At 53.5% G+C, this 26,830-nt stretch overlaps 10 protein-coding genes across 10 annotated transcripts; 6 read left to right on the top strand and 4 right to left on the bottom strand.

The window, feature by feature from the left end:
- Positions 1 to 23: 23 nt before the first annotated feature.
- EsH8_I_001056 (nucleolar 14 family protein) lies at positions 24 to 2,809 on the top strand (the record flags this gene model as incomplete). Its single annotated transcript, XM_083268469.1, has 2 exons — positions 24 to 323; positions 377 to 2,809. 2 exons carry the CDS (start codon positions 24 to 26, stop codon positions 2,807 to 2,809), a joined length of 2,733 nt encoding a protein of 910 aa, XP_083118907.1.
- Positions 2,810 to 3,443: 634 nt separating this feature from the next.
- EsH8_I_001055 (uncharacterized protein) lies at positions 3,444 to 4,490 on the top strand (the record flags this gene model as incomplete). The annotated part of the gene is made up of 1 exon (XM_083268468.1): positions 3,444 to 4,490. The coding sequence occupies one exon, from the start codon at positions 3,444 to 3,446 to the stop codon at positions 4,488 to 4,490; it is 1,047 nt and encodes a 348-aa protein (XP_083118906.1).
- A 144-nt stretch (positions 4,491 to 4,634) lies between these two features.
- On the bottom strand, positions 4,635 to 6,809 carry EsH8_I_001054 (uncharacterized protein; the record flags this gene model as incomplete). The annotated part of the gene is made up of 1 exon (XM_083268467.1): positions 4,635 to 6,809. The coding sequence occupies one exon, from the start codon at positions 6,807 to 6,809 to the stop codon at positions 4,635 to 4,637; it is 2,175 nt and encodes a 724-aa protein (XP_083118905.1).
- A 660-nt stretch (positions 6,810 to 7,469) lies between these two features.
- Positions 7,470 to 8,678, top strand: EsH8_I_001053 (rRNA-processing endoribonuclease; the record flags this gene model as incomplete). The annotated part of the gene is made up of 1 exon (XM_083268466.1): positions 7,470 to 8,678. One exon carries the CDS (start codon positions 7,470 to 7,472, stop codon positions 8,676 to 8,678), a length of 1,209 nt encoding a protein of 402 aa, XP_083118904.1.
- Positions 8,679 to 10,386: 1,708 nt separating this feature from the next.
- On the top strand, positions 10,387 to 11,987 carry EsH8_I_001052 (phenylalanine--tRNA ligase subunit alpha; the record flags this gene model as incomplete). The annotated part of the gene is made up of 2 exons (XM_083268465.1): positions 10,387 to 10,782; positions 10,839 to 11,987. 2 exons carry the CDS (start codon positions 10,387 to 10,389, stop codon positions 11,985 to 11,987), a joined length of 1,545 nt encoding a protein of 514 aa, XP_083118903.1.
- A 1,307-nt stretch (positions 11,988 to 13,294) lies between these two features.
- EsH8_I_001051 (carbamoyl-phosphate synthase (glutamine-hydrolyzing) CPA2) lies at positions 13,295 to 17,154 on the top strand (the record flags this gene model as incomplete). The annotated part of the gene is made up of 4 exons (XM_083268464.1): positions 13,295 to 13,634; positions 13,725 to 15,406; positions 15,614 to 16,990; positions 17,047 to 17,154. The coding sequence occupies 4 exons, from the start codon at positions 13,295 to 13,297 to the stop codon at positions 17,152 to 17,154; spliced, it is 3,507 nt and encodes a 1,168-aa protein (XP_083118902.1).
- Positions 17,155 to 17,945: 791 nt separating this feature from the next.
- Positions 17,946 to 20,043, bottom strand: EsH8_I_001050 (nuclear protein localization protein 4; the record flags this gene model as incomplete). The annotated part of the gene is made up of 4 exons (XM_083268463.1): positions 17,946 to 18,203; positions 18,251 to 19,736; positions 19,788 to 19,912; positions 19,960 to 20,043. 4 exons carry the CDS (start codon positions 20,041 to 20,043, stop codon positions 17,946 to 17,948), a joined length of 1,953 nt encoding a protein of 650 aa, XP_083118901.1.
- Positions 20,044 to 20,937: 894 nt separating this feature from the next.
- Positions 20,938 to 21,791, top strand: EsH8_I_001049 (Sec63 complex subunit SEC66; the record flags this gene model as incomplete). The annotated part of the gene is made up of 3 exons (XM_083268462.1): positions 20,938 to 21,043; positions 21,129 to 21,433; positions 21,507 to 21,791. The coding sequence occupies 3 exons, from the start codon at positions 20,938 to 20,940 to the stop codon at positions 21,789 to 21,791; spliced, it is 696 nt and encodes a 231-aa protein (XP_083118900.1).
- A 461-nt stretch (positions 21,792 to 22,252) lies between these two features.
- Positions 22,253 to 22,810, bottom strand: EsH8_I_001048 (uncharacterized protein; the record flags this gene model as incomplete). Its single annotated transcript, XM_083268461.1, has 2 exons — positions 22,253 to 22,376; positions 22,482 to 22,810. The coding sequence occupies 2 exons, from the start codon at positions 22,808 to 22,810 to the stop codon at positions 22,253 to 22,255; spliced, it is 453 nt and encodes a 150-aa protein (XP_083118899.1).
- Positions 22,811 to 24,359: 1,549 nt separating this feature from the next.
- On the bottom strand, positions 24,360 to 26,791 carry EsH8_I_001047 (origin recognition complex subunit 3 N-terminus-domain-containing protein; the record flags this gene model as incomplete). Its single annotated transcript, XM_083268460.1, has 7 exons — positions 24,360 to 25,499; positions 25,549 to 25,822; positions 25,875 to 26,014; positions 26,065 to 26,293; positions 26,345 to 26,418; positions 26,474 to 26,689; positions 26,741 to 26,791. The coding sequence occupies 7 exons, from the start codon at positions 26,789 to 26,791 to the stop codon at positions 24,360 to 24,362; spliced, it is 2,124 nt and encodes a 707-aa protein (XP_083118898.1).
- Between the last annotated feature and the right edge of the window lie 39 nt (positions 26,792 to 26,830).

Below are 26,830 nucleotides of genomic sequence, written 5' to 3'. Positions count from 1 at the left end.
AATTCCTGGGTACGCTCGACACAATGGCCGGCTCACAGCTCAAACGACTTAAAGCCTCCCTGAGGGAGCAAGGAATTGTTGGGCCCCAGAAGTCCAAGAAGCAGAAGCGTCAATTCGCGCAGGACGAAAAGGCCAAGGGCGACAAGCGACTACAAAAAAGTGCGGCCTTGGGACAGATCAGAGAACAATTCAACCCCTTCGACCTGAAGCACAATCCCAGAGGGCCCAAGTTCGAGGTAACAACCAACAGGCCTCAGACTGGGGCCGCGGCGAAGGGCATCCATGGCCGTCCCACCGAAGCCAAGTCTCTGGGCGAGCAGAGGGTATGATTGCACAGCTTCTCCTGTCATTTAGGCGAAACTAACGAACCCGACAGCGCCGAGAGACTTTGCTCGTCGAGATGCAAAAGCGCAATAAAGTTGGCGGAATTCTCGATCGTCGATTCGGTGAGAACGATCCGTCACTGGCTGAGGAGGAAAAGATGCTCGAGCGTTTCGCCCGCGAGAAGCAGAGGACGCACAAAAAGACATCTCTTTTCGATCTCGAGGAGACCGAACCGCTCGGCGAGTTGACCCACGATGGTCAGACCCTTAACTTCGAACACCACACGGAACTCGCAGACGACTTTGACGAAGACGATCTCGGCGACGGCGACGAGAGTGATTCTTCTTTGTCCGAAAAGAAGAGGCTCAAGCGCCTTCGCAACGCTGGATTGGCCGATGACGACGAGGCGGACGCGGATCAGCCAGAGAGGAAAAAGACGAAGAAGGAGGTTATGGAGGAGGTCATGGCGAAGTCGAAGATGTACAAATACGAACGCCAGATTGCGAAAGATGAAGACGAGGATCTGCGAATGCAATTGGATAAGGAGCTGCCGAATCTACACGCTCTCCTACTCTCTCACGGGAGATCCGATTCTGGAAAGAAGGAAGAGACTGGTCGACTGATTGCTGGAGTCGACAAGGCTACATTCGACAAGGACTTTGACTTGCGCCTCAAGAGGCTCGTCCAGGATCGCCGAGCTGCGCCTACCGAGCGCACCAAAACCGATGAAGAGTTGGCAGCGGAGGAATCGAAGAGGTTGAAGGAGCTTGAGGAAAAGCGACTGAAGAGAATGCGAGGCGAGTCTGTCTCGGATGACGAGGATGAAGACGAGGAGATGGAGGACCAACCCGCCGACGAGCCCGCTTTTCAATTCATTAATCCCGAAGAAGACGACGAAGACTTCGGTCTCGGGAGAGGTATCAAGACCCGCCCGACTGCAACCGAGCTTGGCTTCGATGATGAAGATGACTTCATCATTGAGGATGACTTGATTGCTAGCGGCTCGGACCTGGAACCTATTGAGAGCGAAGACGAGGAGTCAGACGAGGAAGGAGAGGGCGAAGGCGATGATTCTGAAGATGATGAGTTCACCAAAGGACTCCTCAACGAGGAGGAAACAAAGAGCTCTCTGTTCGCAAACGCCGGCGGGAAAGGTGACGCAGACGTTGACAGCTCTGAGTTGCCATTCACATTCCCATGTCCGCAAAGCTACGAGGAGCTGGTGGCGCTGGCGCAAAAATACCCCAGCGAAAAGCTGCCTACGATCGTCCAGCGCATTCGAGCTCTGTACCATCCGAAGCTGGACAGCAGGAACAAGGAAAAGCTTGGAAAGTTTGCTCAGGCACTCGTGGACATGGTCGCCCATGGCCCGCGAACCGATGATAGTCCTTCCTTCCAGGTGCTTGAGAGTCTGATTCGACACATTCACTCTCTTGCCAAGATGTTCCCAGTTGAAATCGCCAACCAGTACCGGTCCCACCTGGAGGAGATTAACCAGGAAAGGCCCCTTGCTGTACATGTGGGAGATCTGGCGCTGCTGACTGCTATTGGATCGACATTCCCTACTTCGGATCACTTCCATCAAGTCGCAACCCCTGCAATGCTCACCATCGGCCGTTACCTCGGTGGCAAGATCCCGCAGACGCTGAGTGACTACGCCGTCGGTGTCTTCCTGTCGACATTGGCGGTTCAGTATCAGCAATTTTCGAAGCGTTATGTTCCCGAGGTAATGAGCTTCTGTCTCAACACCCTCTGCGCCGTTGCTCCTTCGGCAGTTTCGTCGGTATCGGGCAGTTTCCCTATCCATGAGCCCGCAGCTGGCGTCCGTATTACGAACGCGCGGAAGACAGAGCTTCGACAGCTGTCGCCCGCCGACTGTGCCAACACAGAAGTGACCGGTGCCGAAGCCGAATCCAAGAAGGCCGCCTTGTTGGGTACAACAACCCAATTGCTCGGCGCTGCCGCTGATACTTGGACTGGAAAGTCGTCGTTCCAGGAGACCTTCCAGCCCGCACTTGATATCATTGTGCATCTGAACAGCAAGGCGAACCGCCCCAAGCTGCCCGAGGCTTTGGGCGAACAGCTTGACAAGTCCAAGGCCAAGTTCGAGCGTATGCTGAAGATCGCACAGCTCTCGCGACGACCTCTCGAGCTGCACCACCACAAGCCACTAGCCATCAAGACGTACATCCCCAAGTTCGAGGATTCGTACGACCCGAACAAGCACTACGACCCGGATCGCGAGCGGGCAGAGATGGCCAAGCTGAAGAAGGAGCACAAGAAGGAGCGCAAGGGCGCCATGAGAGAGCTGAGGAAGGATGCCCAGTTCATGGCCCGGGAGAACCTACGTGTGAAGAAGGCGAAGGACGAGGCGTACGAGAAAAAGTACAAGAGGCTCGTGGCGGAGATCCAGAACGAGGAGGGCAGAGAGGCGAACGCTTACGAGCGAGAGAAGGACGGCAGAAAGAGAGCCAGGCATCGGTAGACAACCCGGCGCATCGGTCATTTTGTTGCGGTATCAAAAAGTTTGTTGGTGCTTTTCGGCATATTAATTCTCTTTTGTGTTCAATACCAGTTCATAGGTGGATGGGTTGGGAACCGTTCGTGGCTCGTCAATCCAAGTCGTTCCAAAGCAATTGAATCTGATTACCAAAGAAGCCCAAGTGAATCATCAGGATATTATCTCTTCGAAACCTGCTTATTTTCGAGCGCAACTATAGTTATTGGGGATGAATATCCTCAACTCATACAGTGTAAATTCGGCGTGTTCCCACCATTCAGTGTGCCTGACAGCTGACGTCGGTTCCACACTGGCACCCAGACACAAAACCTCAGGTACAAAGAAGTTCTTTCGATCTCTGTTATTCACTGCTCGGACAACTTCCCGTGCCGCCAGTTGATATAATCAATTGTCTTCTTCTAGGTAACATCGCGGCCTTACAGCTCTGATCTTCTATTACTTAACTTACGAGGGGCTTGAGCAAGCCAGCACGGGCCTCAGCATTTCACACGACGTTAACTGCAGTACGCTTACACAAAATTGTCTGCATCTACTTTGGCGTCACACAAAACACTCAACTCTCTCCGCAAGTGCCATACTCAAATAGCTCCTCCCGGTCATGGAGTCCAACCAGCCAGCAGCCTCCGATGAGGAGGATGACTACATGAACATGACATTTGACGAGCCTGCCACCACCTCCACATCGCAGCCTGAAACCTCCCTCCAGCGCCGCCAGCGCCTTAGACGCGAGGGTGAGATTCGCGGGCGCGTCAAATCAAAAGAAGAGCTCGCAGCCGAGGAAGCAGCGACGCGTGAGAAAGCGCTCTCGCGGTCCCTCCTTGATGACGCGGCGGCCAAGAAGAGCAAAGGTCTTGCGATGATGGCCAAGATGGGGTTCAAGGGCGGCGCGCTAGGCGCTAAGACCGCGGACGGCGGCAGTGATCCGTCGGCTCGAACGGAGCCGATAGCCGTCGAGATTAAGGAGGATCGGGGCGGTATCGGGATGGAAAGCGAGAGGAAGCGCAAGATGAGGGAAGCGGCAGAGAGGATTGAGGAGGAGGTAAGGGAGGGCAAGCGGGTGAAAATCGATCCACTGGAGTATCGGGACCGGATCCGTCAGGAAAGGGAAGCGGCAAGAGTGCAGGCGCAGGTATTTGCGGCGCAGAGGGTTGCGGAGAGGATGGCGGAGGAGAAGGATGCCGAAAGTGGCGCGCAGCTCACTGGAAGAGACGAGGCGAAGTTGGATGATGACACAAAAGCGACGAAGAAGAAGCCATCGACAGGAGCCGTGTCGAGACCTCTCAAATCTATCAATATTCTATGGCGGGGACTGATCAAGCATCGCGAGGAGAAGGAGAGGGATCGGAGAATGAGGTATGATTTGGAGCAAAGCCTGTCACGGCTGCCGACGTACGAGGATGAGCAGGAGGACGACGATGATCGAACGGCGCTTGGGAAGAAACAAACGGTCTACGTCACGGCGGAGGACCTGGACGAGGAAGATCCCGAACTTGACGAGTTTAACGAGCTGGAGGATGAGGAGAAGCTACGGCGCCTGGTGGAGTATCTGAGAAGAGAACATCAGTATTGCTTCTGGTGTAAGTTTACGTATCCAGACGAGGAGATGGAGGGATGTCCTGGAGTCAACGAGGAAGATCACGATTAGAGGGCGGCTACCACATTCCATTGGTGGCGTCGGAGAAGAGTTACCTCTTATTCACGAGAAGATTGAAAAGTCTGTTGTCATGAAGGGTGTCATTAGTAATGTACAATGTCTACATATATGTGTTACAGAGAGGATTTGCAGCCTCTAGGCCCTTTTATCTGTCAAAATATCGTACACGCCCATGTCCCTGGCCACCTGAGCAAGCTGACCTTCAGGGACAGCTCCAAATTCTTGCACATAGACTGTCTGCAAATAATGCGAGAGCTCCTCGCCCCGTTGCTGCGGCGTCATCTCGTCGAGAGTCGTAGACCGGCCGAGCAGTCTCTGCCGATTCTCGACGTGTGCGTCAATCTTGCGCTTCATCAAGCGGAGCTTCTGTCTCGCAGAGGCTGTCTCCCAAGCGAGGCTGGTGGTTCCCAGCAGCATTTCGAGGGCTAGCACTTCCGGAGGCGTGAACTTGAAGACCGTTTTGAAGGCTTGCAGAGCGGTGACAATGCCCAAGTTGTCTTTAAGCCGGCGAAGCGTATGCAGAATCTTTCTTGCTAGCTGGCCGTCAAGACCGTCGGCTTCGAAGACAGACGAGAAACGGACCATTTCTGCAAAAGTCTCCCGCGTGAGTTTCACTTCGTCGACAAGCTCCTCACCTGCAACGATGTGCAGCCTGTTCACTCCTAGCATCTTCCACAATGCCATGAATGTGTATGGGTCCGGCTTGACTTGGCGCTCGTAGACGAGCGTTCGATACAGTTCTCTTGCCTCAAGTATATTGCCGAATTGGGAGTACGACTCCAGCAATTGGTTCATCATGAAAGCGTCCGGACTGATCTCTGCTTCCCTGAAGGCGTCCCATAACTTAAGCATCTCGTCCTGCAGTCGTCGCAGACGATAGTTCTCGGCGAGCAGAGAGAATGTCTCGAGTGTCGCCTTTGGCATGGCACCTAGCTTGGAGTTCCCGCTGACCTCAACGATGCGAATTGGTCCCTCCATTGAGGACAGCCGCTGCCGATTCCGGACGAAATCAATACGAGCATTGATCATGTCCCATGCTAGGTCGTCCGCCTTTTTCAGATCGTCTGCGCCACCTGACCTTTGCCATGCGCCAATAAGTCCGTTGACTTGGATGCTGGCTGCTTCGATGCCCTTGGATCGCATGAAGTTGAAGACACTGTGCGCTCCATCGAGGTCTCCGGCACCAATGAGCCGCTTTAGCCACTTGCCGAAGAAGAACTTATTACCTATTTGCGATGGGAGGTGTTCTTGTCCTTTCAATTCCACTGTTCCCGAGCTCATCATGTCGACAAAAGCGTGCAAGGCACGTTCCGTCTGGTTGGTCGCCAGGAAAAAAGATATCACCTGGTCGTAATCCTCGAGGCCCATGGAAGTACCGAGGAGGTCTCTCATCCGTCGGTAAGCGTCCCAGGCCTTTGTTCTCGTATCCTCTACGGAATTCAAGGCGCAGCTCCTGATGTATGGCATCAAAATGCGTGGGTCTAACTGGCGTTCCAACAACTTGTTGACTGCGCGCTCGGCTTGGATCAGATCCCCTGTTTGGCAGAACATGCGCACTCCAAGTTCCCAGAATTCTTGAAAAGTCTCGGCACCGGTATCGCCGAGAGTCGCTATGCAACGTTTCCAGCTTTCGATGGCTTTTGTCTCCCATCCATCCACAAACATGGCTTCCATTGTTACCAGCTGTTGAGATGGGCTCAAGGCAACTCTGGCCTCGCTCATATCTCTTGCCAACAATGACAGATAAGTAAGTCGGCTAGGATTATGCGCCTCGTCCAGTGATAGAACCTGCCACAGCAAATTCCATACATCGTGGGGAACAGTAGCCCATGCCTTTGCTAGGGACTGCCGCGCTGCGCCGTAGGTCTTCCAGATCGCCTGAACCGTCTTTGCAGTGACCTCCTCCCCTCTTCGTATCTCCTTGGTTGTTCGTGAAAGTAGGGCGTTCAGTCGAGTGATGCGCTTTCGTTGATTGAAGCTCCATATATGTTCTGGAATCTGTGGGATTGGAGGGCTCTTCCTTCGCTTCGACGGTTCCTCTCGAGCGGTCTCTTCGATGACACCCATTGTCGCGACCGGATCTGAGTCGTCAAAGTCGCTCACGTCGAACCCTGCAGCTTCGAGTTGACCTTCCAGGTCCTTAATATATGCGTCCAACTTCTCCATCATCTCTTCGGGATTGCTGGCACCCCCAAGCTTGCTTTCAAAGTCTTTTGCGATAGATTCGACGTCGTTTATCCCAAAGGCCTCCAGCCCCCCCTCATCTTTCAATCGTGAAAGCATATGTCTCATGTCAGACGCGAGATCCATCTTTAAATCCTCCTCTATTTCGCCCACTCCGCCTACGGAATCGGTAAATGCATCTTCGCCCTGGAGCTGCTGGACCTTTCCCGAATGACTCTTCTCGAAGAATTTCAGTATCGGCTCGCCATTTCGCTTCTGCGTCAGTTCCCTGAGGAGTGCAGCCGCGGCTTTATTCGGTTCGGATTCGGTTCGAGAAGATTGTGTTCCGTGTTGGGTGTTCTGAGCACCCGATCGAGGGCGAGCTCCCAGCTGGGCCACACGGGAGCTATGTCGGACAATCCATGGCTGCGGAGTTGGGGACCCCAAAGTCGACCGACAAGACTGGCAAACGAATGTGTTTCGACATGCTATGTCACGAAATAGAGTTCTATGAGACATAAGGAAAGACGTAGTTGGCGAACATATAGAAGAATGAGTAGATGTGGCTTCGGGCGCAACAAAGCTCAAGATGGACAAACGGGTCAGATTTTTTGATGGACCCTGAACCCAGATGCGCGTCACGAAGCGCCTTATCTTATCACTAGCCCGCCAAAACTACTTACCGCCTGCCACTTTAGATTACACCGGCCGCCACACCGAGGCAGAAAAAGATAATTTTCCCAGATCCCACCTTCGTCTTTACTTTTTCGGTCTCGAGCATTGGGAATACCGCGAAACGTCGGCACAATGGCTTCCCCTCCTGAGTACCTGCGGTTCACAGGACACCGATCCTTCACGCAGCGATTGATTCTCTCCACACTTACCGGTCGACCTGTACACATCTCTAAGATTCGAAGTTCTTCTCCGACACACCCTGGTCTCGGCCCCCATGAGATCTCGTTCCTCCGTCTTCTGGAAGCCGTCACCAATGGAAGCTCTATGCAAATCTCGTACACTGGTACGACGATTACGTACCATCCCGGCCTGATCACTGGATCTATGCCCGGATTTGGTGCATCCGATGGCGACATCATCGAGCACAGCTTGCCCGCGAACAACACCCGCGGTGTCACATACTTCCTCCTTCCGATCTGCCTCCTCGCGCCCTTCTCAAAAGCTCACGTCAACATCCGGTTCGCTGGCCCAGGTGTCATTACATCTGCGACAGAGACTGGTGACATCTCTGTCGACTCCTTCCGCACTGCCATACTGCCTCTTTTTGGCCTATTTGGAATCCCGCCAGCGCGAATCGAATTGAGAGTGCTATCGCGATCCTGTCCCGGAAAGGGTGGTAGGGGAGGTGGTGGAGTTGTGGAGCTTCAATTCGCAAGCCAGGTCCGACTTCCGAAGACGTTGCATCTGAACCGCAACCCTGGCAAGATAAGGAGGATACGGGGAGTCGCATACTGCACTGGAGTTTCAGCGTCCAACAACAGCAGAATGATTCACTCGGCAAGAGAGGTGTTGAATGCTCTGGTCTCGGACATACATATTGCAGCGCAGTATGACACGGCGCCACTAGTCACGATGGCCGACAAGTCAAAGACGCGGACAGGTATCGGCTTTGGTCTGAGTTTGGTCGCTGAGTCCAGTTCTGTCGGTGTTCTTTACTCGGCGGATGTAGTTGCTCCACCGGTAGGCGGAGTTGTTCCCGAAGACATTGGCAAGAACTGTGCCTACCAGCTGCTGGAGACTATCGCGCAGGGAGGTTGTGTCAGCAAAACTTCGGCCAGCACAGTAATGACTTTGATGGCGATGGGATCCGAAGATGTGGGAAGGTTGAGAATAGGAAGGGACGTTATCGGTACGGAGGAAATGGTGGGACTTGCGCGGGACCTGCGGACGTTTGGCGCAAGCAGCTGGGGTTTGAGGGATGTCGCTGAAGACGACTCGGACGATATACTTGTTTCGGTGAAGGGAAGCGGTGTTGGTAATGTTGGCCGCAAAATTGCTTAAGATACCAGAGTGCGACGGCACCATTAAAAGATCAGTCGCCATTGGATATCATGATACGATTTGCACTACCTCGGGTTCCTCTGATTGCGTTCTAACTGAGGCATCCTCCTCATCGCGGAAAGCCTCGTCAATGTAGCCGTGTATCCCAGCGTTTGAAGTGAATGGCCTGCCGCCCCCCAATAATCCGTTGTAGCGTGCCTGATAGTATGAGAGATGTGAAACTCCCCAAGTATGCCATTGCCCGAACTTAGAACGTCGAACAGATGCATCCCGTTCACTGCGTGAAGAGATGAGCGTCGCCGCGGAGGTCGACTCCTCTCAGAATTGGGGACATGTTCGGCGTCACCATTAGGTCGTAGAGGTTGGAGTTCTACGCTATCGGCATTTTCCATCCCCAATCCTGGGGCATCCCTCATTACCCCTCGTTCCTCAGCATCGTGATCTTGGGCGGATGTCGTCGCATTGGGCTCTTCTACTGCCTGAGGCAAGCGAAATAAGAGAGGCCGTACGATAGGTCGCAGTTTCTCTCGCTCAGAATGAACGGCTAACATTAAACACTGGACAGCTAGTACAACAAGATCGAGCGCCAAAAAGGTAAGCCTTGAGGTGGGTGGCTTTTGGCCAATGAAGTCGACAATCACGCCCCCGTGAAGATATCCGCGTGCGGCTTCGCCGGCTGTCGGCAGCGATGTGAATATATGCAGAAGAATGCACAGGAGGTTTGGAACAAACACCGATATAACCTGCGACCGAGCTGCCTCCATAGTTAAGGGGTAGTCGTCGGGCTTCGGTGTAAGCCAATGGTGTTGACCGTAGACGCGGATCGCAAAGCGGAATATGGAACATCTAGATAAACCGTGAGCAAACTTTACAATCCAAAACGCGAGAATAATAACATACTCCATGTAGTATAATGTGCATAGTTCTGCATACACCAAGGCATCAAGATTCCGCAGTAGCTGGGTTATAAGATCGAACTTCCTTGCAAGGCCCGGATTGATTTTTCGGTGTTTCCGTCGTCGCCTTCTCCTGGAGCTTTGAGCACCCGAGTTTTCTGCTCGCTGCGACAGCTCTGGATCCCCTCTGCCATCCTCTTGGTCATTCCCGAGAGGGATCGATCGGCCTGGCAGGGTATCTGGCGCGGCATCATCGACCATAGCTCGTTGGCCTCATTGGTGTCGGCAAGGATTCCTGCAGCGTAGCGACGGACAGCGCTTCACATACTCCAACAAGTTGGGAGAATGTAAGTTCAAATAGGAGAGGTCGGCGATCAAGATGGAAGCATATGTAGAGATGTTCCCGACCGTTGGAACTTGACGCGAATACGTGTGGGTAAAAGACGGCCGAACCCAGCTACAGGGATACCGAGAGTGACGCCACTGCTTTGGCAAGCTACCAAAGAATGGGGGAATGCTGCACGGACGCTCTGGCTGTTCCAACTTCCGACGACCATCGAGTGCGGGCACTGGCACCCAACTCCTCCCGTCAGCGCGCTCCCGCCCGGGGCCCATCCGTTATAGGAGAAGGATAATCTTTGATGCGAGGACCCCTCCTTCCTATCCCGCACAGGGTCCACACTCCCCTCCGATTAGACCGTCGCGGCCAAATTTCTGCCATGAGTTCCCGCCCGAATGCCCCTCTGACTCAACGCTCCGAACATTGACAACCTGCGTGCAAGTCACAACTTCAGACACCAGCACACGAAATCATGGCGACGACAAGTACCGGTCCCTCTGGGGACCTCACGTCCCAGATTCTTCTTGCACTGTCAAAGAAGGATCCCATCCTGTCCGCCGAAGATTTCCCGGAGTTCCAATTCGCCGATCTCAAGGCCGCGCTGGACCGACTTGCCAGCCGTTCCATGGTGGTTTACGAGTCAATTGAGCGAGAGGAAGCTGTTCTAGAGGCAGAGGGAAAGCAAATTGCGGAGCATGGCAGCCACGAAGCTCGCGTCTTTGAGGCGGTCCACAAAGCCCTGGAGGGGTTGACAATTCAGGAGCTCGAAGCTGCTGTGGGTGACAAAAACGTAACGAAGCTGGGCCAAGGCAAGGCTTTCAAGGAGAAGTGGATTAAGAAGGGCAGCGACGGCAAGCTTGTCGCGACTGTAAGTGCAAATGATACAAGCACTACTTGGACAGAAGCTAAACTTAGTGTCCGCAGGCCGAATCAATCCAAGACGTTACCCAAGCTCAGCTTAAGCAGATCCTGGAGACGCGCACCCACGACGCCAAGGTTATCAGTGATCTGAAGAAGCGGAAGCTTGTCAAGACTCAGAAGGTCATTACCTTCAAGATTCAGAAGGGATCCGAGTTCGCTCTGGAAATCAAGAAGGAGGAGACGGACCTGACGGCCGACATGATCACGTCTGGGTCATGGAAGACAGCCAACTTCAAGCCGTACAACTTCAAGGCTCTTGGAGCCGACCAAAACGCCGGCGCGCTGCACCCCCTCAACAAGGTTCGCCACGAGTTCCGTCAAATCTTCTTTGAGATGGGTTTCGAAGAGATGCCCACCAGCAAGTTCGTTGAGTCTGGCTTCTGGAACTTTGACGCTTTGTTTGTCCCCCAACAACACCCCGCCAGAGACCTTCAGGACACTTTCTACATCTCAGATCCCAAGGTGGCAGCCAAGCCTGGCCCGGAGTCGGAGGATGACAAGAAGGACTACGAGACATACTGGGAGAACGTCAAGCAGGTCCACCAGGACGGCAAGTTTGGATCGATCGGCTACCGCTACCCCTGGGCCGCAGACGAGTCCTTGAGACTGGTTCTCCGCACACATACGACAGCTATTTCCACGGCGGTGCTTCACCAACTGGCTGCCAGGAAGGGACCGGACGGCAGACCTCCCCCGGCACGGTACTTCTCCATTGATAGAGTGTTCCGTAACGAGAGTGTCGACGCCACGCATTTGGCGGAGTTCCATCAGGTTGAGGGTGTTATTGCGGACTATGGTCTGACACTCGGTGGTCTGATGGAGTTCATGGAGATCTTCTTCAACAAGATGGGCATCACGGACATCAAGTTCAAGCCGGCATACAACCCGTACACGGAACCGAGTATGGAAATCTTCAGTTTCCACAAGGGCCTCAACAAGCTCGTCGAGATCGGTAACAGTGGAATGTTCAGACCGGAGATGCTCGAGGCAATGGGGTTGCCCAAGGACATGAGAGTGTACGGTTGGGGTTTGAGCTTGGAGAGACCGACCATGATCAAGTATGGCATTTCCAACATTCGCGAGCTGCTCGGACACAAGGTGGATCTGAATTTCATTGAGAGAAACCCGGCGGTGAGACTAGATAAGAACTAGTATAGACGCAGCAGCATGAAAGGCTAGAAAAGGGACACGACTTACATGAGATGAGCTTGGGCTGGCATACGTTGGCGAATGGAATACCAATCACGTTTTGAAGGGGCCTACTTGCGGATAAACCATGATCGGGGGTTTTTTTTTTCTGGTCGTGATACACCGTGGCACTTGTAGGTTTACAAATTTAAATGAGCCGTCAACGCCGAGCAAGGGTTGCCGGGTGATCCTCATGACAGATTCAGGCTTTTCTCATCGGTCTCATCGGAGCCATCACCGATTTGGGCTTTTCCGAGTCGTTTGGCGGCATTTGCTTAGGCCGCTTCGTCGCATTGACCAATGGATGGGTAGAGAAATTCACGTCCCCCGGCATTCGGTGGTGGGGCACATGCTAGATATGGCGGGGCTTAGCCAAAACGTCAGATCGCAACCCCAAAAAGTAAGAAGCTCGGACCCTCGCACAGGACGAAAAGGTGCGTGCCATCGACCGGCACAAGGTAGGAGACTGCTGAAATAGTGTACGGAATACTGTACCAGAGTATTGTGAGTCACCCGACGACCCTCTCTGGGACCTCTGGCAGCTGGGGCTTGGGGGGAAACAGTCGTCCCCATCTCGTCAACGATACGCAGTCGGTCTATGTATCCATAGCTTGTCATGAACCATTTTAAAAGAGAGTGTCTACATGACTCAATGCACATCCGCAATGCCTGGGCTCATGTCTACTGAGTACCACAGCTTGACATGGGCCTCCACAACAGCCCAAAGGGACAAGCCCTATGTGATAGTGCCGTTACACAGAAGGAAAAGCCGTGCTGAAGGTGTTGACGACGCCCGTAGCCCCCCGCGAAAACCTGTTCAGCATCTGCATTGTCAGAATTTTCCGCCGAATCTGAGGCTGGTTGAGGGGTGCCTGTGTGTCACTCTGGTGACGCAGAACCTGCGATAACGGCGCCGAAGTGGTCCCTGGACAGGAGACGGGTCCCCTGAGAAAAGAGACCGCTGTGATATTACCCTAGTTAGCGTCGTGGATCGTTGTTGGGCCCCCCGATCGGCCATTCAACAACGCCTTGAGAAAATTTCCTTATCTTATCAGTATTCGGACCGCCTTTTTCGCTGAAAGGCGAGCACTGAGAGACGGACCTCTTCCTCCCCACAACCTTAACAAAGCTCAGGGAAGAGTCACAAACCTTCCACCGGCGGCCATATTACTCTTCTCTCCTGGTCCAAAACCATTCAATTGGCTCTGACCTCGAGTATTCACTCTCTTCCCACTGGTCTCTGTCGCATTTGGCAACTTTAGACCATCACAATGCCGTCGGCCATGTCAAATACTTTGGCAGGCCGAGCTCCGGCCGTTCTCCGACATGGTCGACGAGTCCCGACAGCTCTGGCCGGTCGCAACTTCACCCTTGCCGCCGCCAACAGCTTGGCCAGACCTCAACTTCAGAATGCCAGCGCGAAGCTGCTTCAGAAGCGTCTTTTCACGGCCAGCGCGCTCCGCCCCAGCGCCGCGCAGTCTGCGCCGAACCCCAAGGCTTATCTCGAGAGCGGCGTGATTAAGCCTCATGCCGCCGTCGACGTTAAGAAGGTGCTCGTTATTGGCAGTGGTGGTCTTGCCATTGGCCAGGCCGGAGAGTTCGACTACTCAGGTTCGTTTACTCGTCAACTCTGCACTCTTGGGCGCGAAGAATGAGTCACAGTCACCAAGGAACCCCTAGCTAACAAGAGTCACTATGAAGGATCCCAAGCTCTGAAGGCTTTGAAGGAGGCAGGCGTCAAGTCTGTTCTCATCAACCCCAACATTGCAACCATCCAGACCAACCACAGCCTCGCCGACGAGGTCTACTACCTCCCAGTCACGCCGGAATACGTGACCTACGTTATTGAGAAGGAAAAGCCCGATGGTATCTTCCTCTCATTCGGTGGCCAGACCGCCCTGAACCTCGGTGTTCAGATGCAGCGCATGGGTCTGTTCGAGAAGTACGGTGTCAAGGTCCTCGGAACCAGCGTCAAGACTCTTGAGACGAGTGAGGATCGTGATCTTTTCGCTCGCGCCCTTGACGAGATCGACATCCCCATCGCCAAGTCGATCGCCGTTGGAACCATCGAGGAGGCCCTGGACGCTGCCAAGAATATTGGATATCCCATCATCGTTCGTGCCGCCTACGCCCTCGGTGGTTTGGGTTCTGGTTTCGCGAACAACGAGGAGGAGCTCCGCAACATGGCTGCCCGCTCCCTCACTCTGTCGCCCCAGATCTTGGTTGAGAAGTCACTGAAGGGCTGGAAGGAGGTCGAGTACGAGGTCGTCCGTGACGCGAACAACAACTGCATTACTGTTTGCAACATGGAGAACTTTGACCCCTTGGGCATTCACACCGGAGACAGTATCGTCGTTGCTCCCAGTCAGACTTTGAGCGATGAGGAGTACCACATGCTGCGATCCGCCGCCATCAAGATTGTCCGTCATCTTGGTGTCGTGGGAGAGTGCAACGTCCAATACGCACTCCAGCCCGATGGCCTCGATTACCGCGTCATTGAGGTCAACGCTCGTCTTTCCCGTTCTTCCGCTTTGGCCTCCAAGGCTACCGGATACCCTCTGGCCTACACTGCCGCCAAGATTGGCCTTGGCCACACCCTTCCTGAGCTCCCCAACGCGGTCACCAAGACCACGACCGCCAACTTCGAGCCTTCCCTTGACTACATTGTCACCAAGATTCCCCGCTGGGATCTTTCCAAGTTCCAGCACGTGAAGCGTGACATTGGCAGCGCTATGAAGTCTGTGGGCGAGGTCATGGCCATTGGACGTACCTTTGAGGAGTCTTTCCAAAAGGCTATTCGCCAGGTTGACCCCAAGTTTGTTGGCTTCCAGGGCGACAAGTTTGAGGATCTGGACTTCGAGCTCCAGAACCCCACTGACCGCCGCTGGCTCGCCGTCGGCCAGGCTATGCTCCACGAGAACTACTCGGTGGAGAAGGTCCATGATTTGACAAAGATTGACAAGTGGTTCTTGTACAAGCTGCAGAACCTTGTCGACTGCACCCGCGAGCTTGAGCAAGCTGGCAGCCTGGAGAACCTTAAGAAGGACCTCGTCATGAAGGCTAAGAAGCTTGGTTTCTCCGACCGCCAGATTGCTCTTGCTGTCGGAAGCACCGAGGACAAGGTCCGTGCCGCTCGTCTTGGATTTGGCATCCGCCCTTGGGTCAAGAAGATCGACACCCTCGCTGCCGAGTTCCCTGCCGACACCAACTACCTGTACACGACCTACAACGCCTCTTCCCACGATGTTACCTTTGAGGACAATGGCACCATCATTCTTGGTAGCGGCGTGTACCGCATTGGTAGCTCCGTCGAGTTCGATTGGTGCGCCGTCAGCGCCACCCAGGCTCTGCGTCAAATGGGCAACAAGACGGTCATGATTAACGTAAGTATTTTCTCTTTCATCCTGTCTATGGATTTTTTTCTTTCATCCTGCCTCAGGATGAAAGCATTCGTCCTACCTCTGGATGAAAGAATCCATCCTACCTTTGGATTAAAACACTCATCCTACCTATGGATTAAAGCACTCATCCTACCTCTCGATGAAAACATTCATCCTACCTATGGATTAAAGCTAACTTCATTCAAAAAGTATAACCCGGAGACCTATAGCACTGATTTCGACACTGCTGATAAGCTTTACTTTGAGGAGTTGAGCTATGAGCGTGTCATGGATATCTACGAGCTGGAGAGCGCTTCAGGCGTGGTTGTTTCCGTCGGTGGCCAGCTTCCCCAAAACATTGCACTCCGTCTCCAGGAGACCGGCGGTGCCAATGTCCTGGGAACTGACCCCAAGGACATCGACAAGGCTGAGGACAGACAGAAGTTCTCTGAGATCCTTGACAGCATCGGCATTGACCAGCCCGCCTGGAAGGAGCTTACCTCCGTTCAGGAGGCCGAGGCCTTCGCTGACCAGGTTGGCTACCCCGTCCTTGTTCGTCCCAGTTACGTTCTTTCTGGCGCTGCCATGACTGTCATTCGCAGCCAAGAGGACCTGAAGGACAAGCTCGAGGCCGCGGCCAACGTGTCTCCTGACCACCCTGTTGTCATCACCAAGTTCATCGAGGGCGCCCAGGAAATCGACGTCGACGGTGTCGCCTCTGAGGGTAACCTGATTCTCCATGCCGTCAGTGAGCACGTTGAGCAGGCTGGTGTCCACTCCGGTGATGCCACGCTTGTGCTGCCTCCCGCGAACCTCGACCAGACCACCATGGACCGCGTTAAGGATATCGCCGAGAAGGTCGCCAAGGCCTGGCGCATCACTGGTCCCTTCAACATGCAGATTATCAAGGCCGACAACCCCGAGGGTGGCGAGCCTGCACTGAAGGTCATTGAGTGCAACCTTCGTGCTTCCCGATCCTTCCCCTTCGTCAGCAAGGTCCTCGGCACCAACTTCATCGACGTCGCCACCAAGGCTCTCGTCGGCCAACAGGTTCCCGAGCCCGTTGATCTGATGGCTGTCAAGCGCGACTACCTCGCGACCAAGGTGCCCCAGTTCTCTTGGACCCGTCTTGCCGGTGCCGATCCCTTCCTCGGCGTTGAGATGGCCTCCACTGGTGAGATTGCCTGCTTCGGAAAGAACCTCGTTGAGGCCTACTGGACCTCTCTGCAGTCAACCATGAACTTCCGCATGCCCGAGCCTGGTGAAGGTCTGCTCTTCGGCGGTCAGCTGAACAAGGAGTGGCTCCCCACTGTCGTCAACTACCTCGCTCCCATGGGCTACAAGCTGTACGCCGCCGACAACGAGGTCAAGGAGTTCCTCGAGTCGACCGCCAAGGACAAGATCACCGTCGAGGTCATCGAGTTCCCCAAGGAGGACAAGCGCGCGCTCCGCGAGGTCTTCCAGAAGTACGACATCCGCGGTGTCTTCAACCTGGCCCAGGCCCGTGGCAAGACCGTCATGGACGTCGACTACGTCATGCGCCGCAACGCCGTCGACTTTGGCGTTCCCCTGTTCATGGAGCCCAAGGTGAGTTATCCCTGAACACAAGAAAATTGTACCCTCCCACTAACAAGTGACTATAGACTGCCATGCTCTTTGCCCAATGCATGAGCGAGAAGCTGCCCCGCCAGGAGGGCATTCCCTCCGAAGTCCGCCGCTGGTCCGACTTCCTCGGCGGCAAGCCATTGTAAATACACCCACTACAAAGAGGAGAATACACCCCACTTCCTCGTTTCATTTTCCAAGGAGTTTAGGCTAGCCGGAAATCTACTCGTTTCTTCTAAAAAAAGACCTCATCGGCGACGGGCGATGGTGATATCGGAGGGGGGCAAAAAACAACTTTTATTTTTTTAACTTGAGAAAAAAAGAAGCCAACAACAAAAAACGGTGTTCGAAATTACTGTTGGGTCACTCCGTCCTCGACGGCATGAGTTCCTACTATTTTCTGCGTCATCTTTTTTTATTTATTTAGTTGATGTGCTTGTCGGGATTTGGTGATGCTTGTAGATAGCCTGGAGTATGTAGGGCGGAATCAAAAGTTCGGAAAACAGTGTTTCACGTGAGACCCGTCCCTAAATGATTTCCAATTACTTCCTCGTTGTCCAGGCAAGCAGGGTGACAGACTATTTCACGACATTCCTGGCTGATTATGCATATGACACTTGGGTGGAGTGGATTACGCTTCTTAGAGCCTACATGTCTTCAAAGAAAACAATCTCCATTGGGGTGAGTAACTGTTGACTGCAGACGCCCCTTGTGTCACCGTCCGTTCAAGGACTACTTCTGCCTCCCATGCCGGTATGCTTCCTTGATCACCCAACACCTAAGCCCCCTTGGCCAATAAATTGAGCAACTAGACATCCCCAACCTTTTCCCTGTCGGCACCGGAAATTCGTGTTAAATGCATCAAGGTCATCGCTCACACGCACATTTAGCAACCATCGCCATTGGGCTACAGCGTAGCCCACAGGAAAGGCTCTGATCACTGAGGTGGGCGTCGCTCGTTCAGCCTGAAGGCAGCAAATCGTTTAGCAAGCGGTTCATCCGTGGTGCGCCGAGAAGAATCATGCAATTCATTGGAAGCGGGATGGCCCTCGGACTGCCGCGGGCGCTTGGGGATTCGCTCACCGGTCGATTGCAGGATAGCCTGCAAAGTCTGCCAGCCCTCGGTAGATCGCAACTGATACGTATCAGCGAGGTCGTGCTGCGATGCAACGCGGCACAACAGTGACTCCTCGTCCTAATCGGTGTCAGTAAGCGAATTGAACTGCAATGAGCACTACACACCTTCGAGAGAATGCCCATCTGGTGGATGAAGCAGAGTAGATGGAAGTTGGACATTTCGAGGCCTCCTTCCGCTGCCTTCTGACCCCCTGAAAACTTGAGAATCCTGGCCGCCGCAGAGTGTTCTTGGCTTTCGCCCATGTATTCGCGGTTCTCGATGGGAAAGCCTAGCTGGGTGAATGTAGGCTTGGCCTCATCCGGGAAACCGTGGGTCAGAGTCACAAAAAGATACTCGATGGGGAACGAAGGCTTCGCATTCTCTTGGACATTGGCGCCGTATTCGTTGATCCTGCGGTAGAAAACCTCAGGGATGTATCTCGTTCGACTCGTAGACCCGTCATCTTCTTCTTCTTCCCGAACAAGCATGGCGTTGGGGTCGGCTGAAGGCTCGACGATGTCGGCACGTACCATCTCAACGGCGTCATTGGACGCTTGATACGACGAGATTGAGATTTCTCCCGACTCATTACCTGAGATGATGCATGTGACAAAGTTGGAGCCGAATTTTCCAGTGTCGCTCCATTTGGTGGGCTTCGGGTGTTGAGCCTGCAAACGTGAGATAAAACAGGTTTCTTGAGAGGACAAAAAGTACGAATCAGCGTGTCGCTTGCACACAACTGATCCATCACCGGCGCCGGCATCCAAAAGATCGGTGAAGATGACGCCGACCTGTTGCAGCCCGCATAGTCTTGCAACCTCATCAATATCTTTCTGGTTTTCCCAGGCATTCAATGAGATGCCATCGACCTCGTCAACTTGAGGTGGTTCGTAAATGGCCTCCACAACAGCCTTGATACCGAGAGGCACAACCTCGTACTCAGTGTAACGCCCGTACAAGTAGCCCAATCTTTGGCCTCCTGTCTTTCTCCAAGCGTCGATGAAGGTGTCGATGATAGCGGGCGACGAAAATTCCACGTGGTCGACCATCCGGAATGACTGGGGCTGCAGAGTGATAGCACTAGGCTGGCACTTGGTACAGATGCCTTCGGGCCATTGCGGATGTCCTGAAGGGCAGTCACGCTTGACTCTAAAATATGGCTCCACGAGAGGAGGAATGAAGGAACTTCCGAGCTCGGGTTTGTTCGTTGCGGAGTTGATCTTTCGCAGATGTGAGTGGAATGACAAATACTTGATCTTCTTCTCCTCGAGATACTTGGCATTGAATGGATCCATAGGCATGCAGTAGTCGCACATGCCCTTCGGGCCATGACGACACATCTTGTCACGCCCTCTCGGAATCTTGCCATCCTTCCTGTCTAACCGGTCGTCCAATGGGTGCTGCCTCACAACTTCCCAGGGGTTTTTGATCTTCTCGGACGGCGACGTCACAGGCAGTGGGTCGATCGGCAGGTCTTCGGTAGGGAGGATGGGCTTGCCATTAAGGCGGTTCGAGGATGCGAGTGGCTGGGCGGGTGGTTGTGTGCCGTTGGTGGCCCCATTCGCCAGACTGTCCTGGTGTTGGTAGTTGATGAAGATGAGGTCGCCATGCCTGCAATTGTTAGGTTACACTTGATACCCAATAGTCGTGGTGTCGCCTTACTTCAGTCCAATCTGCCCGACCTGAAAAGAGGCGATTTCGACCAGGTTCTTCGCGTCGCCGCCTGTCGGGGCGTTGGAAAGGGTAATAGTGTTTGGGTCGACAGTCGGTGGAAGGTTCGGAAGCAACTAGAGAAGTTAGACCAACCGTCAACAGCTTGCAGGCTCTTTCATACCAAGCGACCAAGCTCCCCAAAGGTGGCATTATTGTCAATAGTCAGACGGCTCATGCCGTCTGGCCCTCGAAGTCTCAGAAGCATCGTGGGTGGCGGAGACAAGGTTGCGCAGAGCTGATTTGTGGTGAAGGAAACGGAAGACCGGGGGGTATCGTAAATAAATAGAAAATTCTATACGCTTGTCTTCAGGGAAAAGAGCGCATAGTCTTTTTCCTTGTCGTTTCGATATGAAGTGCAGCGAAAAAAAGGATTTGTTGTGGAGGGGAGGTGGAAAGAAAGCTTGAGTCTGAGGAAGCTGTTCCTTAGTGGGATGCGTGTGAGCTCGGGACTCGACGAGCCACCAAAGGTTTATCGCCGCCGAACAGCAGCGTCATCAAAGGTGGTGCCTTAATGTGGGCCCGGCAAAACGACGGAGGGGGGTGCACGTTCCTTCAGCGGCCCCTGGCATAGCTTATTCACCGCCCAGCAGGGGGAATAGGGAATGGAGTTGCTAGGGTGGCTTGAGCGGGAAAGTGCGATGCAGCCACACTTGCCCTGGCTCAAGGTGTCCTTGTACCCTTGTATACCCGTACCCTTGCGAAGAAGCTGCTGCTTTACCAGATGCTTTCATCAACCGTGAAGAGGGCTTTTTGAGGGAATGGCTGCAAGCCAGTAAAATGACCTAGGCTATAGTTTAATTCAACTGAATTATTTATAAGTTTTAAAAAGAGAAAATTTGAATAGAAGCAAGTACGAGTACGGCAAAGTAAAGAGATCATAAGAGCAAGGAGCAGGTTCCAGTAAAGCGGCGGGCTTAGCATTGGCCCGTGGTGGGCAGCCAAAAAAGTGTCCAATGCGACCAAGCTGTCCTGTCATACTGTACTGGACACGCTTCATCAACCGACAGAAGATCCGCAACACCACCACGGTTCCTTTGTCCCTCGTTCACACTCTTCACTTTTCTACCACGATCCTTACGAGCGCACACGAACCGCAGCCATGTTTGACGTAGACTGGATGAGCCTCGTGCTCCCTTTCGCCTACCTCACTGTTCTGGGCGGCGTTTTTACGACCTTTTCCACCATCTACAGAAAGCGCAAAGCCAGTATGTTCCCGTCCAGTGACAAAGAGGTCCATGATGCGACCTATTGCGCGATGCAACAAATGCTAATCATGTTCCTTTTCCACAGCTCAAAGTGCCAACCTTGCACCTTGGTTCGGGCCCCATCTCCAGCGCAACATTTACCTGTCGCTCCTGCACCTCGAATCCCCCGAAGAGGGCCAGGAGAAGGCCCCCAAGATCCCCTCCACAGTCATCAAGGCCGCCCTCCTCCGCCGCGCCGTCGAGGATATTCACCGCCTGGTCCAAATTCGCTCCGCCAAGCAGGCCTGCAGCACGTTGCTGCAGCGGGGAAGTGTCGGCGATGACTTGTGGCAGCGCTTCCAGCGCGCAGAGAAGGAGATGGAGGATGAGCTTCGCGACGTCGTGATGGAGGTCCGTCCACCCTCCTCAAACAAACCAGTTTTTGTTATGAAAATGTGTAAAACAGTAGACTAACTCACATCAGGCCAACGCCCTTGCCCCCAACTGGGGTCAGTCCATCTTCCAGTCCGCCAACGAGATCGCCGCCAACACCATCGTACGTAACCGCCTCGAGGAGGTCCAGAACACGGTCGAGCAGGAGAAGGCATGGTGGGAGAAGCGCAGGACCACTATTCAAAGCGAATTCATGAAGGAGCTCGACGAGTCCGAGAAGAGTTCGACCAACCCGCCTAGTGTCGACGGCGATGCTGTTCTCGTCAACTCGAGTGCCCCCACCACACCCTCAAAGAAGAAGAAGGGGAAGAAATAAATCACATGCAACCTTTTCCCCCTCCAACGCCCATTTATCCATTCCCCATCATCATTACTCATTCCTCCCCAAAACAAAATATTGGCCAAGGGCTCCGCATCGACCACATTGTCACTAGATACCTCATTCCCCCGGTGTATGATACGGCAAGCGGCGAGAATCAAGAGTATTCAACGGCTGCCCGGTTAGGTTAGGCGTTCAGGGTCATAGTCAGAACGGTTTGCATCATGAATTGATTGAGAGTATTTGAAAGTCTTTTTTTCACATCCCTCGCTCTCTACCTTGTTAAGCATGAACCGGAAAACTAAAAGGGGTCTATCTCTATGTCATGAACCCCGCCCCCAACGCCCTGTTGTGCTGTGATATCAACGCAATGCCATGCAAGAAAAACAAAAACACTCGAAATGCAGATCCGCCACCCCATGCATCGCTCTGCTAATGGAACCACTGAAGCCTCATGTTTACAAGTACCAGGGCATCTTCCTCCTCAGAACCTCCTCGTCCTCAGCCAGCCTCGCCTGCCGCGCCTCCTCCATAATCTGCTCCTCAGTCTTGATGCGTATCCGAATCGGCGTATCGCAACCCCTATTATACGTATCTGGTTAGCAAAACTTTTCTCTGGAGAGAGGGAGGCTGTGAGGCTGGCGAGCCTTAGTACAGACTTCGCCAGTCATCTCGAGCTCGACGTACCTGAGACCGATGAACTTGCCAATCTTCCTCCGCTTCTCCTCTGGTGTGAGACCGGCCTGCCAAGTGATGGGGCAAGGGTACTGTCCGGACCAAGGGGAAGGGCTGCACTGGTGGTAGAAGCGCGCGAGATCGTCGAGCTGGTCCTCAGTGAGAAGCCAGAAGTGGAGCAGCGTTGGCGGGAAGGCCGGGTGGACAGCTCCTGTTGACATCTGAACGAGCGGCGCAAGGGGGAGGCGCATCTGGCGCATCTTCTCCTGGAATGCTGGGTTGCGGGCCGCTCGCCGGTTGCCAATGCCGCCGCTGGTGGTGTGGTGGTGTCTGGTTGCCATCTTCTTTTCGTTGACGGTGACCTTAATTGTCTTATCTCCTGCGAGGGCTTATTTGACTCTCTTCAGGTAGCTCTTTTGGGAATTATTGATTTCCTCTGGGGAGTAGGTCTCAAGGTGTGTAGAGTTTGGAAATCGAGAAGAAGTTTTACGGGTATTAAGGGGCTCAATCCACTGTGTAAAGAAGTGTGGCCGGTGTGAAAATGATTCAGTGACAATGTTCAGCAGAAGTGAGGAGAAAAAATGAAGCGGGTGTCCTGAGATGTATAAACGATTTTTGACCTTCGCGGGGAAACAGTCTGGCGTCTTTCAGCTCTGATACTGTTCTCGTCTTGGGTCTTTGAAAGAGATTGTGCTTTTAGAGTAGAATTCTATGCCTGCACAGATGGGAGCGAGTGTAAATATGAACGTGTCTATAGGTATTGAGTCAAGGAACTGGTGATGAAGTGTGAGATATCGAGTCTATCCTCACGACAATCGCAGCGAAGCCTCGCTTTCTTGTATCCGCGGGAGCGCAAAGGGGGCCACTAGCGGGCCCTCCCACCCCGTTCTCTCCTTTCTTTGATAGAACAGTAACCGACAGAGACAAAACAACAACCCCAAAGAGAAAAGATGACGAAAAGGGAGGGTCAAGGGCCAAGAGCCAAACAACCGTCAAACAGAAATCCAGACCCCCAGCCAGACAAGCGACCCGACCGGCTGGGACCCGAAAAGAGTGGCTGCGACAAGGAACTAAAGCGTCAGGCGAGACATAACTGCTTTGTCCGTTGGTGGCCAGAGATTGCCATCTTGGGGCAAGCGGACGAGGGCAAGCGGCGGTCCTTCGCTAGACAACCCCTATCCAGACAGCCGGTTTTCCTGTATAGTCCTACCGTGTCTCTCTTTATCTGGTCGAAGCGCCAAAAAAGACCTGAGACATGGCGCTGGCCGGGGAAGTGTCGCCTCTTGCTGCGTAAATCAGAGAAGTCGGCTGGCCGAGAAAGTAGTCGTTTGCCAACCGCAACTAGAAGCATGCTCCGCCCCGACTATGGAGGATCCGAGACAAGATCCGCCCCCCTCCCCCCCTTTTCCTCCAGCACCAAGACTTAACTTTAGAGAGACCGGCAACTCACCAAGCCGTGCTTTCGGCCGCCCGGAGACGGAGCGAGGATCTGAGCCCCCGGTTCCGTGGTGGTCTGGGCAACGGGACAAAGAGGAGCTGAACAGACAATGGCCTTGTTCACGTTGTTGCCGACGGTGACGTGAGGAATTTTGTCTTTGACTCTGGTCACCCGAGTCAGTGATAATTCGAACCTTTCAAAGAGAGGAACCCAAGATATAGACGCATCATCCGTCAGGCGTTGATCTTGAAAAACATTTGCCTATTAATTGTAGAATTGCATGCCTTTTTTTATTACAAAAAAAAAGCATCAGCAACTGGATCTCTCTCTCTCTCTCTATTCCCTCTCCCTGTCCTCTTTTTTCCCTCTGCCACGCGAACGCGATCAATATGCATCCTCGCCCCAAGGCCTCGTTCCATGGTTTCAAGGCGTCCCCTGGGGGCCTTTCAGCTTTACAGCCACTTGAGCTTGGCGACGTGGTCCGTCTTCTTTCTACTCATCTTGACAAAGCCGAGGGCCTTCAGCTCAGCCAGACCCCGGTAAAACAGCACCAGCGCCGTTCGCTCGTCATCGTTTTCTTCACCCTCTGTATCACCGCCTACCATGGCGTAGAATGCGGACCACAAATCTGCCACATTAATGAGGTTGCCTGCCTCCAAGTACAAATGATACAACAGCGACGTCGCGGGCAACGTTGTTGAAATGCCCTCGTCAGTACTGCAGCACGAGCATGCGAGGTAGTCTTGCGGTCGCTTCAGGCTCCGCTCAAAGACATCCTGGGGCCGGGGGACGAAAACGTCACGGTAAGGTGTCTTAGAATCGTAGAGCCATGTCTCGTGTAGAAAAACATTTGCCGCCGGCTCGCATTTTATGACGTCTTGGAAGAGCTCCGCAACACGGTCGACGATTTTGGTGAAGGCTTTGTCGTCTTCGGAAAGTGCTGCGGAGTCGTGGCTGAGCTGCACCTTTTGCGCAACAACGGTTGTGCGGAGGACTCTGCTGTGGCCACTGTACGCACTCCTCAAGGTCCCCCCTTCCTCCTGTGTTTTGCTGAGCAAATCCCTTGAGTCGCCGAGAAAGATCTTTACAAGAGAGTTTAGGTCACCGGCCTCGGATTCCCATCCGGCGAGACCCAGCTGGTCGTCGCCACTGGCAACGGCTGTTTGTACACGTTGTAGCATCGAGACAAATTCATCCGGTTGCATCCGCCTGATGCTTTCAACGATGTCCCAGCCCTCGGACGAAAGGTCGATGCCCTCGGCCACCGCTTTCATATACATCGAGGAAAAGCCGTCCTGAACAACGCCGGTAGCCTGAACGAGTTTAAGCGAGCGGAGGAGACCAGTGACCCATTCCCGTTTTTTCTCAGGAATGTCGAAGATCCTTTCGCGCAGGAGATCATCGTCATCCAACAAAGACCTCGCTAATGCTAGATTTCTGACCTCAACGGCGTTCTCGACCTCGTGCCGAAATGAAGGTAGCGACCGAAATGCCTCCAAGTGTTCATCCTGAAGGAGCTCGCTGTTCATTTCGTCGTCCTCTAAGGAGAACACGCTCAAAGGATTGGCGTAAAAATGGCACATATAAGCGTACTGCGTCCGGTCAGTGAAATTTCTTCATAGTACGACAAATTGTTCTCACCTTGATTGATGCGACGAAAGATTGAATGCTCGCAACCTGGTCCTGCTGCCTGTCGACTAGGCTTTGCAACAATGTCTGGCCCATAGTAAGCCCGGCATCCGTCCCTGCGATTGCTGGTTTAAATATTTGCTCCAGAATGACCCCTGTTTGCACGACGTCAAATTGAGCGCCGTACAAATGCTGGCACGCGGATTTAAGTAGACGGGATTGAAGCAGCTCCACCGACGTCGCTATGCCAAACAGGAGTGTAAACGGAATCTTGGGCCGCCAAGAACTGATGAACAACTCTTAGCACAGGTCTGAGAATGGCTCCATAAGGGACTTGCCTGAAGAGGGTAATCAAGTCAGACAGGAGCGCGCTGTCGAAACCTTCACTATCCTGGAATGCGACGAAGATGTGGTCGCATTGCTGTGCTGTTGAAAAGGCGTACAGACCCTCGAGGTCGTAATTCAGAAATTTGCGACCCTAGTAGCTGTGAGCTGCATTGCCCTCGCCTCAATGGTAGATGAACTCACATCTTGACCAAATGCTATTTCGGCGTCTTCGTCGTCCAAGGACCCTCGGGATGTGGCATCTTCGATGATCTTCTTGAGCGCAGCCTTCAGGTTCGATGCCTCTGAGGACTTCAACCTCACGAACTTGCTTCGCGTACTCTCCTCAAGGGTCTCTGACAACTGCTCAAATAACAAGTCCTGAGATGCAATGTTGGGTCCAGTAGTGATGAAGGCTGATGGGATCTTGCTCCTGTGATCTAGCGTTAGTCATCCAGCGCATCATGAGTCTAAGACTACTCACCGTGAGCCGGACTGATTCTGGACAAAAGCAGTTACTTGGTCCAACGTAGCTGAGTTCGCATCGCGCAAAATTTTCTGAAATACCACGCGGTAAGCGAGGCCCTGAAAGCATATATGGAGGATTGCCAACCTGGACTTTGGACTCCAAACGACCCCAGCTGGTCTTGAACAACTTCTCACGCAGCCGTACGCACTCGGCGAGCTCCCCGCTGTTCAACAAAGGCACGAAGGTTGAGGAGGTTGCGATATTCGCTTCTTCCGTTACTGCATTCTTGGACACACGCCGTCGTTTGGCTGGTCGGTTCACCCCAGTCTCATTGCCCAGGGGCCGAAATATGTAGGCCGCCTAAGGAATATGGTCATCATTGAGGCCTTCTCAAATCCCGAATCTGCTCACCTGGTGATCTTCTTGTCTGAATTGAGGCTCTTGATCGTCTTCGGCACTCATTTTGTGGAATATCAAATGTGCTCTGCAGTGAGACGAGAT

This window comes from Colletotrichum jinshuiense, chromosome 1, assembly GCF_051148585.1.
Source record: "Colletotrichum jinshuiense chromosome 1, complete sequence".
NCBI lineage: Eukaryota > Fungi > Ascomycota > Sordariomycetes > Glomerellales > Glomerellaceae > Colletotrichum > Colletotrichum jinshuiense.
Note: the sequence above shows the minus strand (reverse complement) of the source record. Positions and strands in the feature narration are given on the sequence as shown.